Source organism: Taudactylus pleione, unplaced genomic scaffold (genome assembly GCF_031769625.1).
Source record: "Taudactylus pleione unplaced genomic scaffold, aTauple2 ptg000378l, whole genome shotgun sequence".
Taxonomy (NCBI): domain Eukaryota; kingdom Metazoa; phylum Chordata; class Amphibia; order Anura; family Myobatrachidae; genus Taudactylus; species Taudactylus pleione.
The window spans coordinates 5,425,035-5,445,726 of NW_028284779.1; the positions used below are offsets into that span (position 1 = coordinate 5,425,035).

At 41.0% G+C, this 20,692-nt stretch overlaps 1 protein-coding gene across 1 annotated transcript in view; it reads left to right on the forward strand.

Annotated features, from left to right (window-relative positions):
• The window catches only part of DNAH8 (dynein axonemal heavy chain 8), a 521,770-nt gene that overhangs the window by 84,627 nt on the left and 416,451 nt on the right, over positions 1-20,692 (forward strand). The window contains exons 11-12 of the mRNA XM_088445337.1: positions 3,818-3,964; positions 6,615-6,812. Coding sequence (XP_088301463.1) covers positions 3,818-3,964; positions 6,615-6,812 — 345 coding nt within the window. The remainder of the gene's footprint in view (positions 1-3,817; positions 3,965-6,614; positions 6,813-20,692) is intronic.

Here is a 20,692-nt window from a genome sequence, read left to right on the forward strand (position 1 = left end):
TGGCGCCACAAGTGTTCCGCAGCGCCTTACATAGTACATAGAACATAGAACTAATAGGTGAACAAGAAACAAGTAACATACAGTACATTACAGTACAGGACAAGGACACGATTTATATACATTGCTGTAATAGTGATTAAAGCACTCACAATAAGCTGCCGGGAATTGGCGGTCCCGTGTTAGGTGCCATAATGGGGAGTAGAGAGTAGAAGAAAATGTAAAGAGAAGCACATGAAGGAAGAGGTCCCTGCTCGTGAGAGCTTACATTCTAAGGAATATTCCGATATCCAAAGTACCCCTGGTCCCAAGAATTTTGGATATGGGAGACTCAACCTGTAATATGTTACTAATTTTCTAGCGCTGTTATTTTTTATTTCTCTTTCCAATCCGGTTTTGCTCTGCGTTCTGCACTGGACCAATAAATCATGGCGGAACCCATTCCACTATCATTAGTCAGCAAAAAAAAGGAGAGGCAACTTTAAAAATGACTATTAGAAGGGGTTGTGCTTTAGAGATTTCAACAAATCCTACACTGGCTGGAAAAAACCCATTACAAACTACATTTTGGCACCAGTGCTGTAGCTCTGCATCACTGCACAGAAGAAACAGTCTAAATACAGTCTAAATACCTTAGGATGGAATCTGATATACTTTGCTTAAACACAATGTATGTGTATGGGCCCGATTCAGAGATTCATGTAAATCCGATATTTACTGCAGAGAAAAACAGCCACTCAAGAGAGGTTGGTGAACCTTGATCTCTATATGTCCCTGAAAACAACCCCCAGCTAAGCCATGGGCGCAAGGAAGGCATCTAGAGTCCCCCATAAACTCAGAAAATAATAATGAATCAGGTAAGAACCAAATCCCATTTCTCATTCATCTATGAGGAACACTGGAACTGTGTGACATTCCAAAGTGTGTAGGAAGCTCTAGTGACAAAGGAGTCAAATCTGTAGAATTTAATGAAGGTTTGGTCAGAGGACACACACCCCGCCTAGCCACCCAGGAAGCACCCTCTGACCAAGTGGGATGGGCTCTAACCAAGCCCGGAACCGGCTTGTTTGCCAAAGAGGAAGCCTGACATTACTAATTGTATGCAACATGCCAGCATCAGCATGGTAGCTCTCCAATCCCTTCTATGAACATCATAGAGAACTAAAATCAAAGCTGACCAACGACAAACCATAGTCCTATCTACTGAAGAACTATTCAATTCAGTGCGCTGTTTGGGCGGGCTAAGGATTTTTTCTTGCTCCCCCCTGGGGATGCGAGGAGAAATCTGACCAAAGTTCTGGGCACGCAGCTGTTTTTCTGCTTAGCGCAGCGCTAACAGCCGCACGCCTGGCACTTTCGTCAGAAAATGCCGGTCAACGCTCCTTAACACCATTGTTAAGGCGCGATAACTGGCATTCAACGACCACACAGGGCACTGAATTGAATAGCTCCGGAAGCTCACTCCCGGCGCTGTTCAATTCGCATTGAATTGAATCGCCCCTAATGATACATAAGGGTCTCAGTCATTTTTAATTAAAAAAAAAAGCAAAACAAAAAACACAAAAACCAAAGTTTAATGAAAAAAATAGCAAAATTTATAGCAATAGATTTCTTACATTCCACGATACTTATTTATAGTGAAAATTAGCTTAATATCCTTTTTATTTTATTTTTTTCCGAAAAAATCTGTTGATACAGCCGGCACATATGAACAATGTAGACTCAGGAGTGTAAATTGTACTCTTGTCATGTGAGGACATGGCCCCTAAAATAGCGAATAGAAACCTATCTTGTGGTATAATGAGGTATTAGCGTGATAATATTAATCCTATAGACTGGCAGAGATATTAGCAAAGTGCACATAATAAGAGAATGTTGGCTTGGGCAGTGCAAATCATGCTCTTTTGTCATTGATGGCCTGGCACCTAAGACAGAGAATACACACCCGTACATACAGATGTGTCCTTATACATCTAGCCTCAATACACCATGTAGTGCGAGACACGTGGAAGGAGTGAGCCACCAGGTCCCGTAAAACTCTGCTAACACCGGGCGTCTTTTTGATATGCAACACTGAACTTGGTGTGGAAAAATGCAGCAGCCGCTGCATCGTGTCGTTTTGTGTACAGATTCAGGCTTACACAGATATACAAGTGTCACACATCAAATTAATCAACAGTCTCCTTGTGCATTCTCCATCCGACTAAAACGCATTTTCGTGAAACAAACGCCTGGTGCTAGCAGAGTCGCACAGGATCTGGCTCACCAAGAGGGGCTGGTTTGGCGCATCTGCAGCAAAAATCTATGAGGACATATCTGTAGTGGTATACGCCTTATAGTATGAGACTCAAATAGGAAGTACTCTGAGAAATGTGAAACTCCTGTGTAGTCTGTTGTAAATTGCAGACGTACTGAATAAGCAAATGTCACAGCTGAAAATGAAGTCCCTGATATACTACATATAACTATTGTCCTCCCTCTTATAATGCTTAAGTGATATCGTAAGCCATAGTAACCGTGGGGTTGTGGCCTTAAATTAGAAGAAAGTATCTTACACAGAGTCAGCGTAGATGGGAATTGCTCAGGTAACTTCTGTGTGAAAACAAACTTTACAGAATATGTCTCAAGACTGAGCATAACTAGATTAGAATTTACCTAGCTGTATGTAGACTTAAGGTAAGTTAGGAATCGAAGAGGAAATTAGAAAAACACCATAGGTTTCTGCAGGAGCACAGGCTTCTGTTGAAGATGGCCTCCTGAAGGTCACTGGAGATCCCCTATACGGGTTGTCCACAAGAGAGAGTGCTCCAAGGGGTCTGAACCTCCACTCCTCATCAGTTGCCTCCTTGAGAAGGCCACATATGGAAGTAGGATTACTATTACTATTGTATTAGTTATCTTCACTATTTGTTCCAGATGGGGTGTCGCATTTAGCTCCATTAGATGGAGGAAGCAGCCAACAAATAATTATCGTAGACCAAGAACCAATTATTAGGTTGGGTGCAGGGTTACACACGTTTACCAATCTTACGTCTGTGTGAAGAAAGAAGGTGACTGTCTACTTCTGTTAGTGTATAAATGAGGACGTGGAGAGTTCTCACTGCCAGTAGCAATAGCGAGGATTTAACCGCAGCTATTAAGGCCTTAGCGGTAACTGAACCAGTTTGATCCCTCCTCAGGATGCAATTTAGAGACCTGCTGACAATCAGCCTTCCTTAGGGAGGAGATTTCAGACTCTGACGTGTGTGTGTTTGTCTGTGTGTGTGTTGGAGGTACCCGCAGAGTTAGCAGCTGGGAAAAACTGTCTTGATAAAGGCATTTTTATACAAGCTTGAACATGGTCTGTCAGGGACTGTGCCACTGGGGAACTAAACTATTGCAGTGTGGTGGAGTATGTGGCCCTATTTAGTATACAGTAGCCAATTTTTATTCCTACTTATGTGACCAAATCGAATATTAATACACAGAAACAGTTTGGGCATAACCAGCTTTATAAATGGGCCTGCCAAATGCAGCCCTGCAACTGCATTACAGTTAAGTAGGTGTCGCCCATATAATAAAATCAATCGTATTAGCTGCGGGAAGCATTTACTCCGTCTTCCTATGAACTAAGGATTTATTCAGCAAGCAGAATTGTAAGGGAAACAAAAAACAAATTGTGCATAAATACATATTCAACATATGCAAAGTTGCATTTCTGAAATTGATGCAAAGTTTATTTGATGCTACCTGCCTTTTTATTCCTTTCCACCATTAGTCCTGGTTAATTCTTTCATATACTTTATCTAAGTGTTTACATGTATTTATCTTTGTGTTTTAGGAATGCAACTTTCTGTATAAAGAATATCAGGACTGTTTTCATAGAACCCAGGAACATTATAAAGAAACACTAAAAGAAAATGTCTTTGATGTATCAGAGTTGTACATATTTGGAAAATTAAAAGCATTCTGCAAACGAACTAAGAAGGTATAAAACATTTATATATATTGTGACACAGTCAGCATAGGGGTTCCTCTCCTGGGTAGATGGGCTCCCTCCTTCACACACAGCAGCCAGAGAAACAGGACAAGATTCTGGGGTTCTCGTACAAGCTGGTCGGAGCCAGTCTTTATTGTACAGGGCACATAAATAAAACAAAACACAAACAAATCCTAGCCCTTCTGGGCTCTAACTAGACAGTAGATTTCCTTACTATCAGGAGACTAAATAAGTTCACGTCCACAGTACTTACAGGTTGTATCAAACAGTGTCTCAGAGCAAGCTAGCCTGCAGGCCTGCTCTCCCAGGTGTGAGACACTCAGCCACAACTAAACCTAGCTTATCACAGCCATTTCCAGGTGCAAGCCCTAATGAGCCTGCTACCAGGCTGAAAGGCCCAACACCCGGAGTGGCCTGTGGATGGAGCCCTCCCTCTCCTCACATCCACACCCCCAGAACCCATTCCGGCTTTTCACCAAAGCTGACAATTCTAGTCTATTTTCCAAACAGACTTCTCCTGGGGGTTTTAAAACACATAGGACAGGAATCTAGGACACACATAGTAGCCATACCAAACTTTTCCAGTGCTTCTACCGCAATATACACATACAAACATATAGTCAACTAGAGTGCTAAGTGAATTCAACACAATAGAGAAGATGGGGATAAAAGACCGCGCTAAAGTTAATCGTATAGTGTAAGGTGTATTTTATACAATTGTAAGTATGCTTGGATTGACCAACAAAAAGATTTTGCTCTGAATCAGTTTTTAAAACATTAAATCACACACAAAAAAAATATACCACTTGATACAATAAATAAATAATTAATAACAATGTATCTGCACTTGTGGCATATAAAAATATAAAAAAATATATAATAGCTTAAATCTACATTATTCAGGATAAGTATACTGTGTGTGTATTTATATATATATATATAAAATCATTTTGCCACATGCAAAAAATCCTGTTAATATTGCACTAAGTATCCGCTTTATTGCACCGGTTTTTCCTTTGCTGGAAACACGTCCAGCTAATCCAACAGTAGTGACAAGTTAGCATAATGTTAATTCTCCTCTTATCCAATATTACAACTAACTGCCAAATGGTTTAGAAGAGCCCTCCAAAGATAGATACCAATGAAGCTGTGATAGAAATCAATGACAGAGAAGCAAGTACCGCTGTTGGTATGGTACCTGTAGTGCGCTGGTAATCAAGTTTCTCAGCGGGGAGCTCCGTCTAGCCGTTGGATTATACAGGTATGATGGCTGCTTGTATTTGTCCGATATCAACGGGACTCGCTGGCAGATTGCAGCCAAGGCTTGTTTCGCTGCATGATCCCAGCTGGGCACCCTGCAGCGCTGATAATGCGTTCTCTCTGTGTCGGCTAGTTAATTACAACTGGTGTTGAACAAGGCACTTAGTAAAGCGGGTATACTTTGTAAATTGCAGTGGCATAGAGTAAATAAAATAGTGCAACAGGAACAGATTGTTGATATCTTCCGACGCGTTTCGCTCCTGACATGGGGCTTTTTCAAGAGGAATAGCGAGAATAGTGCTTCCAACTACAATACTATGCATCACACGGTGGAACGCAACCAAATATAGCACTATTGGATCACTCACATAATAATCTAGTGAGCCAGGTGAACGTCTACGAGATAAGCGCTATATGTACACAATGAATCAGAAAGGCTGTCAAAATCATTGGCTGATACCTGAAGTGATGGGTGTGTTAGCATAGATCCTTTCACTCACTCAAGAAACAAACCCATAGGCATCTTAAAAGTGCTGATATGGCCACATATGCAGGAAACAGTGTCAAACAACATGCATCATATATTCTTACTAATTATCCAGTGTCTTTTAACTAGTAAGGGAAGCATACAGCCATGCTACATTTCTCCCTCTCCTGTCATAATATGGCTGCAAATTAAAAAAAAAATATATATATAGTACATCATTCCTCTCTCTGGATCAAGCCTAGCACCCCAGCACTCACTTTATTTTTGCCCAGGCTTCTTTATTTATTCACCATAGATTGGATAGCTAAATCACAGTGGACCCAATTTATAAACAAAGCAAAAGGCTTTAGTTTTGTACACATTGTGCATATAAGATCTGTCTTACACACATCAAGATGTCCACATACTCACAGCTCTCAGGAGATGCTGCCTTCCACTAGAAGTGCATCTAGGAATGCAAAGTGCCATAAAAACTTTCCAGCTTTCTGTATACTACTTCTGGGTTAAGTCACTTTTCAGGGCTAGAATAGTTATGAGAATAAGGGGATATTGTAATTGGTATCCGGACTATAGATCTACATAAAAAAGGTTGACAATGTCTAGATAGACAGCAGATGTTAGACAGGCAATAGGTCAAGAGATACAAAAGGACGACACACTAAAGGTCGACAGGGTCAAAAGGTCGACCTTTTTCCTGAAAGTCTATTATACTAAACCCTATACGTAATTTGTTGTTGTGCATGTTAGAAAGCATACATGCTGGGCACTAGTACCCAGAGTCCGCAAGGAGGTCCGCCTCTGTAATCTTTTGAGGAGAGTCAAAAATTAGAAACTACATGGATGTGGATCTCCCATTCATATGCTGCCAGAAATAATTTCTTATTGTTCTAGATTTCAGAAATTCTCTCTGTGGTCCAGAGCTATTCAGCTTTAAGCAAGTCTACAATTAATGGAATTCATGTTTTGTATATTAAGTTTCAAAATATTTCCGAGAGTGTTAAAAAATGGACTTATGATATTTTTGACCCAAGGAAATCTGAGTTTCACATAGATTTTTCAGACTTCATGGCACAAATCAGTGTTCTAGAGGTAAGCTGCTTTTGTTAACTGTATTTTTTTTCTATATGTTTTAGAGACAGGAATGTTTTTATCCAGGTATATTTTTTGTCTGACTGAAGAGCTGAAGATGCCATTAAATTAAAACTTAGTGAACACATGGTAAATGTTAGTAAAAAACTGTGAAGTCAAAAGAGAAAACCTACGGGGTCATTTGCTGGATTGCCCCCAAACTTTCCCCGCTCTGTGAATAGATGCCGTGTGCATGTGCACAGCATCTATTCACCCTCTGCTGACTGCATCTCCCCAACTTTACCCCTCCTCCCCCATGGGATACACTGTGGGCCGCGTGGGGGATGTTGGGGACAGAAAGAGATGAGGCGCTGTGTCTGGCTGTTATCAGCGGGCCGTTAGGGTCCCTCTATAAAGGAAGGGCACGTTATAGCCTTTCAAACTCGGGCAGGACACGGCGTCCCACTGAAACAGCCTAGCGAGAATGCTATATGTAATTATTGCTTGTTACATTTAGTTTTTCTGTTGACATTATGAATTGAAAGGGCAATTCCTTTAGGGTGATCCCAGAGAAAAGGAGTTTTCCCTAAAGTGTATGCCTACACTAAATGTAAGACTAAATTTGCCCTTGCAGGTCAGCCCAGGATAACTTATGTGCAGCATATGAAGCAGGAGGTCAGCTTTCTCGATGGCCTGTGGAGGTCCCTCAGGTGGTGGAGAGGCTGGCTTGGAATCCTTACTGATGCTATGGCAGATTTGTCTAAGCGCTTCTAATACAGAACAGTATTCAGTGGTTCATATTTATTCCTCTCAGATGGGATCAGCCTTCTGAATCTCTCCTTTCTAATATGTCCTCAGCCCTCTCCTCAGAACTGGCTTGGGATCAGAATATAGTTAAACCAGTTAGAGTTTTGGATCGTTTTAGTACACCCCATGTCCCTAAAATCATGTTCCAGGTATCCTTCAATCTTGGGAGGATTTAGCTTCTGTTGTGTCTTCTCAGGCTGAAGAAAGTAGTTTATGAGATTCCGATCAGCAATTGTCTTTACGAACATGGGATGAGTCCGATGATGTACAAGGTGTAGAAGCTTTAATTCTTGCTATTAAATAAGTCTTACGTAGCGTAACTGAGCTGGAAGCTAAACTCGAAAGACTTCCTGAGCAGAAATTCTTCCTAATTTAAATTTAAAAGAAGGAAGGTTGTAACCTTACTTTCTCCTCAATTGGAGGATCATCTCCCGGAGGCTAGGTTTTGTCCAGATCATAGATTTCAGGTTTCCTGCAGACTGTTTTCTTGCTACACCTTAAAGAGACAGATACAGTAGTTAAAAATAAGAGAAACTCCTTTAGTTTATTCTCCTATCACTTGCCTTGCTAGAAAAACTACTGTTCCAGTACTGGGTTCAGCATCTTTAAAAGTTAGAACAGTCCATAATTGGACACTTCTTTAAAGAGTATATTTTTGGCTTCTGAAGTTAATCTTAGACCCATCCTTGCCTCTGCCTGGGCTAAGTAGTCAATGGAAAATTAACTAATCAAATGGAAGAAGGGCTATGTTCAGGTATTCCTCATTCATAACTATTTTCTTTGGTACGACTAATCAAAGAATCAACAAACTAACTGGGTTGCTGTAGATGCTTGGTTGGTTACTGCTCGTGTCTCAGCTTCCCCAGTGAATTAAAGAAGTGTACTTTGGCTACGATTTTGGCATGCAGACTCCAAGTCTAAAAATACATTACTTTGAATGGAATATTTTATTTAGTTCAAAATTATCCAAAATAATTGTGCAGGCTATTGGGGGTAAGAGCTCCTTATTGCCGTCTTCAGCTCCCTGTTATTGTGAACCTTTCTTTGTCTCCTTTCGTCTAACAGGAAAGCCACGTCTAAAGTAGCATTTTCTTCTAGTAAGAGGTCAGCCTGATAGCCCGGATGCAAAACTAATCAACAAACCTTAAGCATGACTGGATCTCATCCCACCTAGCAGAGCCTATGGCAGTGGTACCCAAACTTTCTTGAATCACGGTGCCCTGGTCCAAAAGTTTATTGTTGAGAAATTCAGAAAAAAAATATTTAATTAAATAAATTGTGCTTACTTGTCATCCTTTGGTTCAGTTATGTGGTGCTTGACAGGGTTATACTTTTTTTAGGGTCGTCAGACGCTAGCACTGGTTTTGTTTATCACATTGACTGTGAATAATTTGATTTGGTCCTGGACCACCAACCCTTGGCTCCACGGCAAAGTGCCCTGCATTACCCTCGGGTGCCACGGCACCCAGTTTTGGAACCACTGGTCTATGGTGAGATCCTTTCTGATGTGTTTTCTGAACCAATGGTGGTCTGCCGTAAGCACCAACTCTTGAGTGAGAAATGTGATTTCAATAGGCTATAAAATAGACATTTTGTGCCCCTCTCCCCTCTTTTTTTTTAGCAGAGGTCTTTCTCCAGACCTTGTCAAGCATCAGGCTTTACAGTGTTCAATACAGCTGTCATCACTTTTGTGGCAGTAACAAAAAGAAGAAAGATGTTCTCAAATCTTTTTTTGTCCAAAAACCATATGGGCCATTCCGACCCATCTTATATTTAAAGACCCTGAATCAGAGTTCAGCCATTCAAAATGGAGTCTCTAAGATCTCATTTATGGCATCGAGCCAGAAGAATTCTTGGTCTCCATCGATATGAAAGATGCTTGCCTTCACATATTAATTTATGTGCTTCATCAGTCATTATTAGTATTTGTAATTTAGGATCTACATGTTTAGTTTCAAGCCTTCTCTTTTGACTTGCTTTTGCTTCTAGAGCATTTAAAAAACTTATGTCATTGATTATATCGTACCTCCGGTCCTTTGTGACCATAATCTTATACTTGGATGACCTTTTGTTAAAAGGCTCTGTCTCTGCAATTACTCCTCTAATGTCCAGATAACGGAAATAATTTATATAGGTAAATTTTATCTGTCTTCGAGACAGTTCAGTTTTCCTAATTTCATTCCAGAGATTTGCAGATTGATGTACTCTTGAAAGTGGAACAACTTGTACGATGTACCTTTGTATGGTCAATGAGATTTATTTATCCATAAAGACCCATGTTTCACTTCCATAGTGGCTATTATTTTATTTTATTAAAAGTTATTTATATAGCGCACACATATTCCGCAGCGCTTTACAGAGAATGTTTGGTCATTCACATCAGTCCCTGCCCCAGTGGAGCTTACACTCTATATTCCCTATCACATACGCACATACATACACAGTAGGGGTAGTTTTTTGTTGGGAGCCAATTAACCTACCAGTATATTTTTGGAGTGTGGGAGGAAACCGGAGCACCCAGAGGAAACCCACGCAAGCACAGGGAGATTATACAAACTCCACACAGTTAGGGCCGTAGCTGGAATCGAACCCACGACCTTAGCGCTATGAGGCAGTAATGCTAACCACTACACCGTCTGTGCTACAGACCAACCCTCTATCTAAGGGAAGAGCTTCTCAGTATGGAACTGGATTATTCTGACAAAAGATGCCAGTCTCAGGAGCTAGGGGTCGTTTCACGTTACCGTTGATTTTTAAGGGAAGATGGACTCATCAAGAGTCGATCCTTCCTATCAATGTCTTAGAACACCTTGCAGTATTCCGGGCATTAACCATGGCCCAATTTCTTCTTCAGGGACATCCGGTGAGGGAACAGCAGTGGCGTTTCTAAATCACCATGGTGGCACTTTACCCTCATTTGCAAGTTGAGAAACACCTCCAGGTTCATGAAATGGGCGAAACAGCATATGCCAGTCATTTCTGTTGTATTTATACTAGGTGTGGAGAACTGAGAGGCCTATTGCTAATCAGACTCAGGAGAATGGTCTCTTTATCCGGAGGTGTTTCAGCTGCTGGTAGGTCAGTGGGGAACCCCAGACATTGACATGATACAGTAACTTCTCAGCAACACTACAACATCACAAAGTTCCAAATTATTGGTCCAGGATAACAGATTCTGAAGATGATAAAGTGAGGGAAGGCCAAAGTCATTCTTGTTATACCAGATTGGCTTAGGAAGGCCTTATATTAAGTTTTTCTAGGAATGCTGGATGCTTCTCCTCTGTCTTTTTTCTCTCAAATCATTTTTGGCACCCCAGAATATCTCATCTGGCATTTACGGAGTGGCTGTTGAGGCCCACCATCCTGAAAGCAAAAGTGTTCTTAGGTTCTATTATCCAGACTATGGCCCGTATTCAATTGCCGGCGAAAAGTCTGCTAAGTTTTGCCTGCCGGACTTTTCGTCTACATCGTGTGTTTTTGGAGAAAACACTTTTCGTGCGCGTGGCCGCTTTTCATCATATTCAATTCCAAAGGACGAGAAATCGTGTCCCGGCGAAAATTGCTGTCAGATTTGGGGAAATCAGCCTGACACCCCCCAAAAGATGCACTGACATGGGGGATCACTATGGATACCCCCGAATAGCCCTTCTATAGGTATTTGTTGTGCTTAAATGCTCTCAATAGCTACTATTTAGTGTCTTTGCACAAGTGGTGAAGAATAGAATTTAGCAGGCTTTTTTTGCAAAAATAAGTAGTCCCAGCAAATTTGGGGTGCATGAAAATGGGTGCAAGCATGGTTAAAAATCGCTAAAGTGAGGTTTTAAAAATTGTAAAAAACGCACCTTCAACAAACACCTGTAATAAAAAAAACACCTGGGGCATACTTGGGGGACCCCCTGTAGTCTGTTTATCTAGTTTGTCCCCCAACTTTGAACTTTTTCGCCCCAAAACGAAAGTACTTTTTTGGGGTGATCTAAAGTTTTGTTTAAACTTTTTTTGATGCAGTTTACCTTTGGGGGACTGTCCCAAGGCTGCAGGTGTGTTCCTGCAACTTTGCACCCCAAACCACCAATTCTGCACTTTATTTCACCTGCATTCAGAGGCAAATCTTTTCCGCTGGTTACAAGGCACAGACTTTTCGCACCGGCGAATAGACTTTGGAATTGAATACGGGGATAAGTTCTCGCCTACAGAAATGACGTCATCGTCGGAAACTTTTCGCCAAAAACGGCTTATCGCAGCTAATTGAATCCGTCCTTTTTTGTAAAAACAAGAAAAGATATTCAGTATATTTAATGTGTCACAGAACTTCGCTTGTCACACACAAGTTTTGCCAGCTACTAAGCCGACCATCACTTGATGGATTAGGGCAGTCAATTGTCAAGCTTACATTGCTTTGACTAAGCAGGTGCCTGCTTAAGTTATGGCGCTTGCCACTAGTTCCGTGGAGGCTTTCTAGGTGATGAGACATGGGGCTTTAGCAGATCAATTGTACAAGGCAGCGACCTTGTTGTCCGTTCATACTTTTACAAAACTTTATAAATCTGATATGTTTGCATCCAGGGATACTGGCTTTTGTGCTCTGCACTGTGGGCCTGATTCAGACCTGGACGCTAAGCCGCGATCGCTCGCACCCGCTTAGAGCGATCTTATGCAAAACCAGCGGATGCTTGCAAAATACAATGCAAAAAGATGTACGCCAAGCCAGGATTTAAAACCACCCACCATAAGCTGCGACCGCACATCACATCTCTGCTCGCGATGCATTCACTGCTGTCTTCTGCGCACTCATCATTCCACATCCAATATATTGTAACCACACACAGGACATTTGCTACCATACGATGTACTTGCCTCAGCAAACGATGTGCCTCTGCTAATAGCTTGTAATTATGTATGTAATTATAGTTTAATGGCATCTTTGATCTTCTTTAGCTATTGTTTTGTTTTTATCTTAAACTTGCTTTTACTGTATTGGTGTTTTGTTTTTACTTGAAATACACACGTCTCTTTTTTTTTTTTCACTTTTAGATTCTTATGAATATGCAATAGATGTATATCTGAAACATATATACATAGAATTTGTTAAAAATATCTCTCTTTCTGTATATATATTAGGGATGTGCAGGCTCAGATTAGTTCGGATTTTCCCGGCAATTTCGGATTTGTCCCGTCAAAAAACGGGTCTCACAAAGAGGCAAACCATCATCTTTCATGGACAAAGATCATCATTCCTGGTCAAAAGTCCATGAAATATGATGTTTGTCCATCCATGAAAGATGACGTTTTGCTTCTTTCTGAGACCAGATTTTTGGCGGGAAAAATCTCAATTTGGCAGGAAAATCTGAACTAATCCGAGACTGCACATCCCTTATATGCAGTGCATCTGGAAAGTATTCACAACGCTTCACTTTTTCCACATTTTGTTATGTTACAACCTTATTCCAAAATGGAATAAATTCATTTTTTTAGATATTTGCAAATTTAATAAAAAAAAAACACTAAGAAATCACACGTACATAAGTATTCACAGCCTTTGCCATGAAGCTCAAAATTGAGCTCAGGGGCATCCTGTTTACACTGATCATCCTTGAGATGTTCCTATAGCTTAATTGGAGTCCACCTGTGGTAAATTCAGTTGATTGGACATGATTTTAAAAGGCATACTTTGTCTATATAAGGTCCCACACTTGACAGTGCATGTCAGAGCACAAACCAAGCATGAAGTTCAAGGAATTGTCTGTAGACCTCCGAGACAGTTTTGTCTCCAAGCACATTTCTGGGGAAGGGTACAGAAAAATATCTGCTGCTTTGAAGATCCCAATGAGCACATTGGCCTCCATCATCCCTAAATGGAAGAAGTTTGGAACCACCAGGACTCTTCCTAGAGTTGGCCGGCCGTCTAAACTGAGCGATCATGGGAGAAGGGCCCTAGTCAGGGAGATGGCCAAGAACCTGATGGTTACTCTGTCAGAGCTACAACATTCCTCTGTGAAGAGAGGAGAACCTTCCAGAAGGACAACCATCTTTGCAGCAATCCACCAATCAGGCCTGTACGGTAGGGTGGCCAGACGGAAGCCACTCCTTAGTAAAAAGCACATGGTAGCCCGCCTGGAGTTTGCCAAAGTGCACCTGAAGGACTCTCAGACCATAAGAGACAAAGATTGAACTCTTTGTCGTGAATGCCAGGCGTTATGTTTGGAGGAAACCAGGCACCGCTCATCACCAGGCCAATACCATCCCTACAGTGAAGCATGGTGGTGGTGGCAGCATCATGCTGTGGGGATGTTTTTCAGCAGCTGGAACTGGGAGACTAGTCAGGATAGAGGGAAAGATGAATGCAGCAATGTACAGAGACATCCTGGATGTAAACCTGCTCCAGATCGCTCTTGACCTCAGACTGGGGCGACGGGCAATCTTTCAGCAAGACAACGACCCTAAGCACAAAGCCAAGATATCAAAGGAGTGGCTTCAGGACAACTCTGTGAATGCCCTTGAGTGGCCCAGCCAGAGCCCAGACTTGAATCCGATTGAACATCTCTGGAGAGATCTGAAAATTGCTGTGCACCGATGCTTCCCATCCAACGTGATGGAGCTTGAGAGGTGCTGCAAAGAGGAATGGGCAAAACTGCCCAAAGATAGGTGTGCCAAGCTTGTGGCATCATATTCAAAAAGACTTGAGGCTATAATTGCTGCCAAAGGTGCATCAACAAAGTATTGAGCAAAGGTTGTGAATACTTATGTACATATGATTTCTTAGTTGTTGTTTTTTTTAAATAAAATTTGCAAAAATTGCAAAAAACTTTTTAAACGTTGTCATTATGGGGTATTGTGCGTAGAATTTTGAGGACAAAAATTTATTTATTCCATATTGGAATAAGGCTGTAACATAACAAAATGTGGAAAAAGTGAAGCGTTCCGGATGCACTGTATATCTATATCTATAGATATCTATACATATATATAGAGAGAGATAGATAGATAGATAGATAGATAGATAGATAGATAGATAGATAGGTAAAGCTATATAGATAGATAGATGTATAATGTGTCCTAATTCAGCTCTTAACTTTCACTATATAGGCTTGGTTTTCTAATTGTCATTTCGGATTACAATGTTTGTTGTTGTTTTTTTTGTGGCTGTATTTTTAAAAAAATGTTTAAAGAAAAAATAAAAATAAAAAAAGTGTATGTAACAATGTGTATATATAGGGGCACATTTATCAATGTTTGGTTTGGCTATGCATTCAGGGCCTGGCAGTAATGTCCCAGGTATGGGAATTACCTGCTGCGTTCCCTCTGTTTTTTTATTTAAAAATTGGAATATGACAGACATACATCCACAAAGTGTGGTTGTGGTACTTTTTGTAAAATTATTCATTGATAAATGTGCAGCTTAATCATTAACAATAGCTATTTTGTTATAATAAAAAATGTTTTTTTCAAAAAAATTAAATTTGTTTATTTTTTAACCAGGATATAAACAAAACAAAATCATAATGCCCTCCTTATGCGTGCTAGACTCTCCCCCAAAATGGCCACACACTGGGCCATGACCTCCAGCTCCCTCCGTATGATATCAGCCAAGCATTCCTGTGCCACATTTGAAAATAAAACCCCCAAATTATTTTTTTCTTATTGTATTTTATAAAAATATAAATAAATGTATACACCATCACCCACCCATGCTTCCTGTGATAAACCCAGCACTGCTAGCTATGTGTCAGTGCTGGCTATTTTTTTTTATTTTATTGAAACACCATCTGCACAATTAACCTGATAGCAATAATCACATTTGAAAGTGGCCTGTAGCCGGTTTTTATTTTACAATACAATTTAACACACAAACAAGCTTGTACAGTGACATGGCTCCCTTCAACATAAATGTTGGATTTTTTTTAATGCAAATACAAACGTGCTGTGAATGTGACGTTTTTTATGTCTTGTATGTACCTTCGGCCACAGGTCCTTCCAGGGCTGGCTCCTGTAATGTGGCAGCCCAATTCGAGCCACCAGAGCTTTCTGGAGAGAAGGCTGGTCTAGGGCCTGTATATGTAGAATGGGATGGTTCTGGGGTGTCAAGGGAGGGAGGGGAGGACTGGAGGGAAGAGTGAGCAGGGGAGGGGAGGACTAGTGGGAAGAGTAAGCAGGGGAGGGAGGGTGGGAATGGTGGGAAGAGTGAGCAGGGGAGGGAGGGGAGGACTGGTGGGAAGAGTGAGCAGGGGTAGGGAGGGGAGGACTGGTTGGAAGAGTGAGCAGGGGAGGGGTTTTGGCGTCCATGCAGTCTTCTGGCTCGTCTGCATTGGCCTACAAGATAATGGTTTTGAAATATGAAATTTGTTATGAGTTGCAAGACCTATAATAAATGTTTAAAACATTCACTTTAAATGTTTGTGTGTTTCTATGTTTTTTGTGGTTATCCAAATTCAAATCTCTATATCAAAATATATGTAGCATTTTATATATATATATATATATATATATATATATAAACACATTCTAAATGCATTTTTCTACAATAAACCTAAATTTGGATTAATTTATAAAAAACTTGAGGAATGTAAGAACACATGCATGCACACACACACACGCACTTTATGTAATTTTTAAAAAACAAGTGAATAAACAAAATGGCTGCTCCATGAAAAAAAAAAAAACATGCTAAGCCTTTCAAATTACAACATAAACAGTAATATAAATTGATGTTTTAAATTAAAAATAGCACTGCAAACGCACGCATTCACAGTGCATATCAACTTACGCTGCAAATTAAGGGCCCGCAAGCGGGCCAGAAGGCCCGGGGTATGACGGTGGAGGTCAGACTAACGCCTCTCAAGCTGCACTATGGTGCGGTTTCAGCCTATGCGGTGTAGCCTACGCCGCACCTCCACGTATGCCTACATCTTTTGGCGGTTGGTAACTAACGGCACTGCAGGCCCAAGCGCCGGTCCATCACATTTGTAAGGATTCGCAGCTCCCTGCGGGTGAAGCTTGCTGCTCTCATGATGGCAATGACAAATATTACAGTGTGCAAACGTTATATAAACTATGGTGCATCCTGATTGGTTGGCCCCTCAAAAATGGCGGATGGGCACAGAACAGTTTTTAATTTACTACATCTTTATCAACATAACACCTGACATATGCCTGTGTGGCATTTTGAACACTCCGCAGTTCCTTGTGAAAGTGAGTGTAACTTGAAGGTGCGGTTTTATAGGCGTGTGTTTGTGTCGGTTGGTCGCATGTTTACTATGTAGGGCACTGCGTGGGAGTGTTGCACAAATACATCTGCGTACGTGCCAACACCAGATGTTCCCCCTCCACCCCTACAACACATATTACCTCCAAATGTGTCGGCACCATCAGATGGCAGGATACAAGCTCAAGTTATTACTTGTATGGTTATGGATACACTCATCCATGAAACACTAACCAGATTACATCTTGGCCATGACATTCCATTTGAAGCTCGTGGAGAGATCTGGGTGGAAATAACCAAATTCATCATTCTGAAGCACTCCACTCATTATACTGACATTAGAAGAAGGTATGTATACTTTGAAATTATATACAAAAGTAAAAATGCATCTTGTTTTTCATTGTTCTTTAAAAAACATAAAAAAAACAAAGTATATTTTGTTGTCCCATTGTTGTAAGCCCAATGTTCAAGATATGATTTGTCACATAGCAACACGTTAATGGGCCAGGGGGACATTAATGACCCCTCTCAGATAGCTTGGCTTTGACCCAAAGAGAACAACATATGTTAGGGTCCTTAGAATGGAGGATATTATCGGAGGCCCAATTACTCCATCTGGTGCCTCAACAAGATGGCCAACATGCTGTATCTGGTAATTATTTGCATACACCTGTCTCTGTATCTGTCTATTTATGTGTAAAGTATAAATACTAATTTGTACTTCTTCATTTTTAAAGGACCTGCCATGGATCAAAGGCTGCAGTCGGATGGGGTGAGGGCACAACCTCCATCAACTGTGCCTCCCCCATCCACCACTGCCACCCTTGCCGAAGTCATTAATGGCCTTAGGGTGGCAGTGGAAAACCAATCTGCAGCCATTGAGGCAGTCCAGGTCAGCATGGTGGAGCAAACCTCCATTCTAAGGACAATTAGCCAAGATGTCAGGTAGATGAAACAACAACTCACTGGCCCAAGAGAAGGTGAGGTGGACCAGTGCCCTGCTGTAGCTAGAACGAGCTCCATGCAGGGTACACGACAGTCCACGCGGATCCGTAAATTGAAGTTTCCAGAGTCAGCTGCAAAGCGGAAGCGCAAAGATTGATGATCTTGGATTTTTACCACCCAGATTTCTCCACCAACTTTATGGAAGTTTATGGCCAAAAATTAGATCTGGTTAGTGCCCCTGGAAACCAGACAAATAATAATTTGAGCTTGTATCTTGCCATCATATGTGCCAGACATATTTGGAGGTGAATTATGATTTGTAGGAGGTGCAGGAGGGACATTTGGTGATGGCACAAAAGTCGCAACCCACATTTGCAAGTGTGTACTAAGGATACTGAATTTAAACCTCTATACGCTCCTGCCTGTACCTTCTAAAACCTGCCTATACCTTCTAAAATTGACGCTATTTGCGTACGCAGTCATACAGTAAAATAAAAGCCTTCTGACCTTGAAAATGTGTTTCCAAAGCACAAGGTATATTATTCAACATAAAAACAGTAGGTTACATGCCGTGATCTAAAGACAATTTAGCGCAAAGAAATTATACACACCCAAGGTACAGTTATACATATGCACGTGCACTGGGACCAGTTACCGGCATCCATAAGAAACCTCCATCAACAGCATCAGCATGAAGACTCCAGATTGGGGTCAGAACACACATATATATACCCTTACAGGGATAAGCAATACAATAGAAAAGTTTGGCATGGTTTCATTGTTTTGATTGTATTTGAATATGATAAAATGTGGGGGCAATTGTTTGGGCAGTTAAATGTATTTGGTATGTGTAAACATATCACAATCCTATTGATTTTAACTTTGATTTTTGATCCTATTATGTTTCTCACTTTTTCTGTTTTGAGAAATGTTGGTCATTTTTTATTTGTATGTATGCATGTTAATATACATATATATACATGTAAACTATTTTTCGATTATACAATGTTAATTGCAACACTGTTCAAGAAAGTATATAATTTTTGTATTATTTTCCAAAGTTCTGAAATAAAAAGAAATAAAAAAAAACACATCACAATCATAAACAGAATGAGTAACCTGAAAATTAATTGAAATAGGCTTAAGAACACATCTACATAGCAATTATACAATGCAATGAGTTGCACCTGCTACTCTATTATTTGTGACCGCAAACATCAGCAGCGAAGAGAACCATCGACTGCAAACGCAGTGCTTGTGGTAGCCCCTAGGCTATCGCAGGCACTGCGAGTGCTGCAGAGAAACACACAGCCAGGTGACGTGTGCAGTGACGATGCGATTTAATTATGTACTCCCATATATTGGTGTAAAAACACCCAGCCACGCCCGTGCTAGTGTAAGCACAGAATTGCCCCAGTCACCACCAACAGATATCCCTTTCTGGCACTCAAACTAGCGCACTGGTAATTTGAACAGAGCGATCGTTTGGCGACCACAGTGGCTGGCTCTCGCACGTGCACTGCGATTAATATGCATGCGCAGACAAGTAATAATCACACATAGTGAGTGATCGCGGCTTAGCATCCAGGTCTGAATCAGGCCCTGTGTCAGAGTGCTCCCACTCCTAACTGCTTTGGAAGGACCCCAGTGTTACTGTGTCCCCCATGGAAGAAGGAGAAAGCTGTATTTCTATGCTTAAATCCCTTTTTTCCGTGGTCAGGGAGGACACTGGACGCCCTCCCAGTGCTTCTGTGTCATTCTGTTGTTAATTTTGTTTTTAAGTTTGTCCCTTCTTTGGTTCATATGTCCTCTACAAGATGTTAGTGTTGGTTATATTTTTCCACTGTCTACATTTTTCACCTCTGTCTTTTGGTAGAATGTAAATGTGAATTAAGGACTGATTCAGCAGCAGATTACATTGGCTATTACAGACGCAACTTGAGTAATTGTTTCCCTTTGTGCATGTGTATAAGCCGCACTGCACGTACACAGCAATCGCAGTGCAATTATGGTTACACAGAGGAATCCATTGCTAAGCGAGTGACAGGCTGTCAGCGTTTGGGGGGTGGTGACGGAGGGGGGTGGCCGGAAAAACTTAGGCGTGTCTGACCATTTGAACGCCGTTTCATGGGGCGTGCATAAATTAGCCACTGCGACTGCATATGCAGCATAATAGCTCTCTGCGTGCAAAGAGACTTTCAGTGTTTGTGGCTGGTCAGACTCAGTACATGCTGAGTGACTGGCCGATGCTCGTCGATGGTACCAATGTTTACACAGAAGAACGACATTGAACGGATATGAGAAGCAGCACTGGGCTTCTTTATGCTGGCTGATCTTTGGCAAGCATTAGCATATTTTCGCATCTCCATTCCATGCGAAATTGCAGCTGCGATCGCATTAGCGTCCTCTGCTGAATCAGGCCCTTAGGCTGCAGATGTATGAAGGGGGAGGAGCCAGGGTCAAACCGGTCAGTTTTCTTAAAGTGCCAGGCTCCCCAACACTTACCATACTGCAGTGTTCCAATGTCCCCCATTAACTCAGAGAAAGGGTTTAAGTACAAAATCCTGCTTTTTGCATGTATTGGTATGAATAGATAATAACTTCTTAATGACATTTTTTATCAATGTGAATTTTAGATTTTTTTCTCCAGGACAGATAGGGTTTATATTTTTAGTAACACAGATAAATAAATATTTATCTTTTTACTCAGGTTATTTAAGGGAAAGTCAGAGAAATAAAAATTTCCTTAATTATTGTCTTTTTATTCCTATATACTGTCACTACAATACACTGATTTACCACAAAATGAATTCTGCAATTCGAAACTGGAGAAACAACAAATATGTTTCTTTTGTTAGGGATTTAATGTATTTCTCAATTACTGAAATATACATGTATATGTGTGTATACAAAGTTAGGCATAGCGCTTAGTGTAACATAGTGATAAATC